Here is a 6,843-nt window from a genome sequence, read left to right as displayed (position 1 = left end):
AATATCAGCTGCGTGCATCTTGTCAGTTGCAAATGTGCTGTGTTGGGCTTTTACTGGAAGGAGAGATAGACGGAGAGAAGGGGAAAAAAAACTTGTGGGGTATTTAAATTCTTCACAGGAAAGGGATTGAAACTAGGTTAGAAAAACAACAAACTCTCAGACCTATATTTTGTAAACTTTTCCTTTCCTTGATAGTAGCGGTATAGGCTAGTTGTGGGTTTTGGTGTGTGTGAGCGTGTGTGTGTGTGTGTGGAGCGAAAGGAGGGCATATCATTTGTTGAGTAAACTCCTTTTTTTTCCGGAAACCAAATCGGCATCGCACTGCATTTAGTATCCCCCCTTTTTTCCGAGAGAGAGAGAGAGAGAGAGAGAGAGAGAGAGAGAGACAAAGTTGCGTGGTGCTGGTGCTGGTAGAATGAAAGAGGAGTCTGGTGGCAGGAGTGTAGAGGAGGCAGCATATGGCTGTAGAAAGAGCACAGCTGGAGGTAGCATCTCCATCTGAGGATGATGTCAGAGCAGCTGACAGGCTGCCATCCGCCCTCCCCCCCCAACCCCCCTCACACACACACCCCCCTCACACACCCCTCCCCAGCCCTTTATTGTGAGCCTCAGCAGCAGCCTGGGAGAGTTAGTGCGCTGTGTGTGTGTGTGTGTGTGTGTGTGTGTGTGTGTGTGTGTGTGTGTGGCTGCCGATCAGCGCCAGTTAGGAGAAGGAGGAGGGAGGGAGGAGGGAGGGAGGTGGTATCTCGTTCCCCCTCCAACATCTCCTCCACTTTGCATCTGTCCCTCGCAGTTTGAGCCTCCCTCCTCCTCTCCTCTCCTCTTCTACCCACTCAATTGATTCAGAGAGAGAGAGGGAGAGAAAGAGCAAGAGAGAGAGAGAGAGATACAACCATTTTCCAGAGCCAGAGCCCAGCTATTCTGCTACAGTGGACTTAATCAAGTTGATGCATACTGCTGCTGCAGGTACTGCGTGTGTGTGTGTGTGTGTGTGTGTGTTTGCGTGTGTGTGTGTGTGAGAGAGAGAGAGAGAGAGAGTCTGAGCTAGAGGAGTAGTGTTGTTTGGGGGGGATCTCCGGTGTGTCTTGTTAAAGCCAGTGTGGAGTGTGTGGTGTGTTGTCGAGCGCTTCAGTAGTAAACTTGTGTTGGGCTGTGTGCGTGTGCATGCGTGTGTGTGTGTGTGTGTGTGTGTGTGTGTGTGTGTGCGTGCGTGCGTGTGTGTGTGTGTCTGTCTGGAGAGGTAATTGCAGCCGGGGGAACGGTGTCTGTGTGTGTAGTTAGGTTTTAGTCCAGAGTTGCATTTCAAATTCAGCATTTGTTGTGCGTTTGGTTTCCTACTGAAGCAGCCGGGTCATTTGGTCGGGAGTACGATTTGTTTTTTATTTTAAAGTTCCAATTAAGAGAAGAAATGTTATATTAAATATATAGACTGAGTTTCTTTTTTTACATTTCAGTGTTCAGTCATTATGATGAGCTGAAATAAGCTTTTTGATCAATATTCACGGTTAAAAAAGAAAAGCTGTCTGATTTTAATTGGTTAAATTTGAACAAACGAGTTTTTATTTTATAACACATTAATAATAGAAAGCCAAACTTTAAGCGAAGAATATAAGAACCACAATTATTTACTCCAAATCCCCTAATCTGACTTTTTCACTTAAATCTAATTCAGTGTAAATTGACTTGTAAGCGCATGTTGAATCTCCTGCACCCGGACGGCTTGTCGCACGTCCCCCCTCCTGTGGGCTGGAGGCGAGCAGACTAATTTAGAAGTAGCAGATTTGAGCTGGCTGAATTGGCTAGACAGCTGTAATCGCACTCCCTCCTAGTCTTAATCTCTTTATCTGGCTAGCAGCTGCCATATGGCCCCCGTCAGCTGGATCAGATGTGGGTAAGCCTCTCCCTCCCTGGCCCTCTCTGTCTCTCTCCCTCCCCGGCCAGGCGGGTAGACTGGACCCCTGTCCGGAGGGCCCGGGCCGGGCTGGGTGACTCCTGCCTGGGCCCCTGGGTGACCCGGGCCCGGGTGACCCCTGCCCAGGCCTGGCTCGGGTGACGGGGCTGCTGCCCTCCTGAGCCGCACCGATGGCGCCCTCTCCCCACCTTGGGTCTTTATTTTTAGCCATCTTTAAGGCTTAGGCTTGATGCTGTGACGAGCAGGGCACTTACACTGATTGTATTGTAAATCTTCTCTTCTGGGTGCTGCTGCTGCTGCTGCTGCTGCTGCTGGGTGGGAGGCTGAGGAAGAGGCTGCTGCTGCTGGGTGGGAGGCGGATGAGGAACAGGGCAGCTTTCTATGGGACGATGTGCAGGCTTTTCTTGTAAGATTCAGACTGGGAGGAGGAGGGGCTCACTGTGTGTGTGTGTGTGTGTGTGGGGGGGGGGGGGGATGGCAGGGGGGTTTGGCTGGAGAGGGAGGTGGGGGGTGGTACACCCTTGTCCCCGTAAGCCCCCTCATTAAAAGCAGTCTGAACGAGGCGTAGGGCGAGCGTACACACACACACACACACACACACACACACACACACACACACACACACACACACACACACACACACACACACAACACAACACACAGATGCACGCGCACACACACACACACACACACACACACACACACACACACACACACACTGACATACTTGGTTTAGTTTGATTCAGATGAGGTGATTGAACTGCTCTGGTTAACACCGTGCGGAGCGCAGGACAAATCATCTTGGTTAACAGGTGGGACTTTAGCATTAAGCTTCAACACATTTATCATTCTCAATATTCTTCCCTTTCGTGGTCAAAATGCGCTCAGCCGATTTTGCCCAATTTGGTGTCAATTGCTTTTATCAGCTAGATATATATTTTTAAAGGACATCTGAAGAGCATCGATGCAAGTTTTTTTTTTTTATGTCTTTTCTCTTTTAATCTGACTAGCAGAGCTGATGCTTATGGAACAAGCTGCTGTGCTATTTCCATAGGTCAGTGTTCCTGCTAGACTCGGCCTGTGTGTGGAGGTGGTTGGTAGGCAGGCTGGTGTGTGTGTGTGTGTGTGTAGGTGGTTGGTAGGTGTGTGTGTGTGTGTGTGTGTGTGTGTGTGGAGGTGGTTGGTAGGCAGGCTGGTAGGTGTGTGTGTGTGTGTGTGTGTGTGTGTGTGTGTGTGTGTGTGTGTGTGTGTGTGTGTGTGTTGTGTGTGTGTGGAGGTGGTTGGTAGGCAGGCTGGTAGGTGTGTGTGTGTGTGTGTGTGTGTGTGTGTGTGTGTGTGTGTGTGTTGTGTGTGTGTGTGGAGGTGGTTGGTAGGCAGGCTGGTAGGTGTGTGTGTGTTGTGTGCGTGAGTGAGGACAGTGTGTGCAGCTGAAAGCCGGTTACCTAAAGGCGCTGTGCCAGGCCAGGCCAAAGTGGGTTAATAAAAATAACCAGCGTAGGAGAAGCCACAGTCCAGGAGTGCAGGCAGAGGAGGAGGAGGAGGAGGAGGAGGAGGAGGAGGAGGAGGAGGAGGAGGAGGAGGAGGAGATGGAGAGAGAAGGTAGAGACAGGCCGCGCGACGCGGGCAGGAAGCCATCACATCAGTCGCTAGTCGCTGTTTAGTTGTGGAAACGTCTTTCTGAAGGTAAAGGCCATTGTGTTTTTATTACAGCAGTTTTGGATTGAAATTAATTATCCTTTGAGTTTATTATTATTATTTTCCTCAAAGACTTTATTTGTTTATAAAGTCAGTGTGTGTGTTTATAGAAATAAATCGTGGAATAGATAGTAGCGGAAGCAGAAATAAACCGATTATTTTATTCGCGTGTTGCTTAGAGTGTTTAGAATAATGGTGTTTGGGACATTTAGTCAATTCACTCACAGACAAAAAAGGGAATTGTAACAGAATTATTATTATTGTTATTATTATCATTATTATTATTATTATTCATTTTGCATTTGGGAGTTAGAAAAACACATGGTTGTGTCTCAAAAGCTACAGCGTTAAACAAACATGAACATACATATTTGAATGCCAGTGAGGATATGAAGGTTGTATGTGTGAGCGTGTGTTTATGCGTGATCATAATGAGCATGTGTGACTGTGTTGCATTGCACTACTACTCAATGGATAGGTTTCTCTTTTCATTGTGTTTCTATGGTGTTATGTTAGTGTTTTTTTTATTGTGTTGCTATGGTGTTATGTTCATGTATTTATTACGTTTTCTGTCTGCTTTTAACCAGCCTACCTACCAGACTCTCTACGGTCTGTTTTCAACTTCTCAATCGATGTGTTTTGCTGTGTTGTCTCTTCTCTCTCTCTCTCTCTGCTTTTTTAAAATAGGCCTCATTTACTGTATGAAACCACCAAAGCCCAAAGTAATGATACAAAATGATGTTGTTCTGCAGGTTTAACCTGAGTAACCATCCATTTCTATATGGATGTACTATCATATCATACTATCATTTCTATTGCTATAAAGATCACATGATACAATCAAAGATATCACATTTAATGTGGTGTTGTCTCACCTCTCAGTAGATCTACCATCTACCTTTCTTTGTCGTCTTTATTAAGCTGCTGAGTTTAAGCTGCTTTTTGGGTTTGACCTTTCTGAGCTTATTGTGTCTTACAAACACGTTCAGCTTCATAGAATCAAATCGGCGCAACGTTTGATTAAAAACCCGCAGATGGTTTCAGGGAGGAAGATCTGCCATCGCGGACGATGAGACCTTCATCAGATGCATCTCTAACCTCCTTCTCTGTGTCTCTGTGTCTCTGCAGGTTATGAGGACGGCAACATGGAGTTCCCAGATCACAGCAGACATTTGCTCCAGTGTCTGAGCGAGCAGCGGCACCAGGGCTTCCTGTGCGACTCCACGGTGCTGGTGGGCGACGCCCAGTTCCGCGCGCACCGCGCGGTGCTGGCCTCCTGCAGCATGTACTTCCACCTCTTCTACAAGGACCAGCTGGACCAGCGAGACGTGGTGCAGCTCAACAGCGACATCGTCACGGCGCCCGCCTTCGCCCTGCTGCTGGAGTTCATGTACGAGGGCAAGCTGCAGTTCCAGGCGCTGCCCGTGGAGGACGTGCTGGCGGCGGCCAGCTTCCTGCACATGTACGACATCGTCAAGGTGTGCAAGAAGCGCCTGAAGCAGAAGGCCACGGGGCCCGAGGCGGACAGCAGCACGCGCCGCGAGGACGACGGCGGCTCCAGCTGCTCGGACAAAGCCGACAGCCTCTCGGACGGCTCCACGGGTCGGCCCGCCACCACCGAGCCGCTGGCCAGCGATGAAGACGAGGACGCGGGCAAGGCGGAGGGAGGAGGAGGGGCGCTGTGGCTGAGGCTGCCCCCCGCAGAGAGAGAGAGGCCCGGGACGCCGGCCACCGCCACGGCCAGCCCGCGGCATCACGGCGAGGCCGAGACGCAGGCGGGCAAGCGGCTGTCTCCGGCCCGCAGCCCCACCAGCTCCACCGGCTCTCTGTCCCAGAGGTCCCAGCGGTCGGTCGGCTCTCGCGGGGGCCGCCGGGGCAGGAGGGTGTCGGCCGACTCGGCCGACTGCGTCCTGGACCTCTCGGTCAAGCCGGTCCCCGGCAGCAACCACGGCAACAACCACCTCCAGTCATACTTCAGCAGGGCGGCCACGCCAGACAGCCTGCAGAGCCCGCTGGCCGTGAGGGTGAAAGTGGAGAGGGGCGTGGCTTCAGACGAGGAAGAGGAACTGGGGGGCGGGGACTATGACATGGATCACAGTGGCATCACCAAGGCGACGGCTCTGACGAGCGCCAACGGCGGCCTGAGTCACCACGGGGTCGGGGGCCCTCTGTCGGCTCAGAGGAGGCTGGGCCTGGAGGCCCACCTGTCGGCCCTGCGAGAAGCCTCTCTGGCCACCGAGCGCGACGAGAAGGTCCCGGACGCGGGCGAGGACGACGACATGCTGGGCGAGAACGAGCGCGCCCACGCCGAGGTGGCCGGCATGGACAGCGCCCTGCTGCCCTACGTCTCCAACATGCTGTCCGCGCCGCACACGCAGATCTTCATGTGCCCGCTGTGCAACAAGGTCTTCCCCTCGCCGCACATCCTGCAGATCCACCTCAGCTCCCACTTCCGGGAGCAGGAGGGCATCCGCTCCAAGCCGGCCGGGGACGTCAACGTGCCCACCTGCTCCATCTGCGGCAAGACCTTCTCCTGCATGTACACGCTGAAGCGCCACGAGCGGACACACTCCGGCGAGAAGCCCTACACCTGCACCACCTGCGGCAAGAGCTTCCAGTACTCGCACAACCTCAGCCGGCACGCCGTGGTGCACACGCGCGAGAAGCCGCACGCGTGCAAGTGGTGCGAGCGGCGCTTCACGCAGTCCGGGGACCTCTACCGACACATCCGCAAGTTCCACTGCGAACTGGTCAACTCGCTGTCGGTGAAGAGCGAGGCGCTGCCCAACGTCAGGGACTGGTCGGTGAAGAGCGAGCCGCTGGCGCTGCCCAACGTCAGGGACTGGGCGATCGAGGACAGCTCCCAGGAACTGTGGAAGTAGACATGGACTTTTACCGGGGGGCGGATGGAGGGAAAGAGAAAGAAAGAGAGGAGGGAAGGGGCGGAAGTGAAAGAGAGGTGGCAAGGGGTCGACATTCGGGGGTCGAAATCAGTCATGTTTCTTGTACGTTGCAAATCTCATTCAATTGCACTTTAATAGCACATGAAAATGTTACTACTGAGTTTTTTGGTTTTGTTTGGGGACATTTTGTTTTATTTAATTTTATTCTGATCTCCTCTGTTTATTTTTTATTTTCTATTGTGTCTACGAACATGGGTCCCGGTAAGAACGTCTTGCCTTTGAAGAGTTACACTTTGTGTTTCATCTCAGACACACAACACTCCCGACACTGGC

At 52.0% G+C, this 6,843-nt stretch overlaps 1 protein-coding gene across 1 annotated transcript; it reads left to right on the top strand.

Moving 5' to 3' along the window:
• Positions 1–2,705: 2,705 nt before the first annotated feature.
• On the top strand, positions 2,706–6,489 carry zbtb18 (zinc finger and BTB domain containing 18; the record flags this gene model as incomplete). Its single annotated transcript, XM_083658421.1, has 2 exons — positions 2,706–2,724; positions 4,736–6,489. Exon 2 carries the CDS (start codon positions 4,753–4,755, stop codon positions 6,487–6,489), a length of 1,737 nt encoding a protein of 578 aa, XP_083514547.1. The 5' UTR covers positions 2,706–2,724; positions 4,736–4,752.
• Between the last annotated feature and the right edge of the window lie 354 nt (positions 6,490–6,843).

The sequence above is a fragment of the Poromitra crassiceps genome, assembly GCF_964638095.1.
Source record: "Poromitra crassiceps genome assembly, chromosome: 22".
NCBI lineage: Eukaryota > Metazoa > Chordata > Actinopteri > Beryciformes > Melamphaidae > Poromitra > Poromitra crassiceps.
Note: the sequence above shows the minus strand (reverse complement) of the source record. Positions and strands in the feature narration are given on the sequence as shown.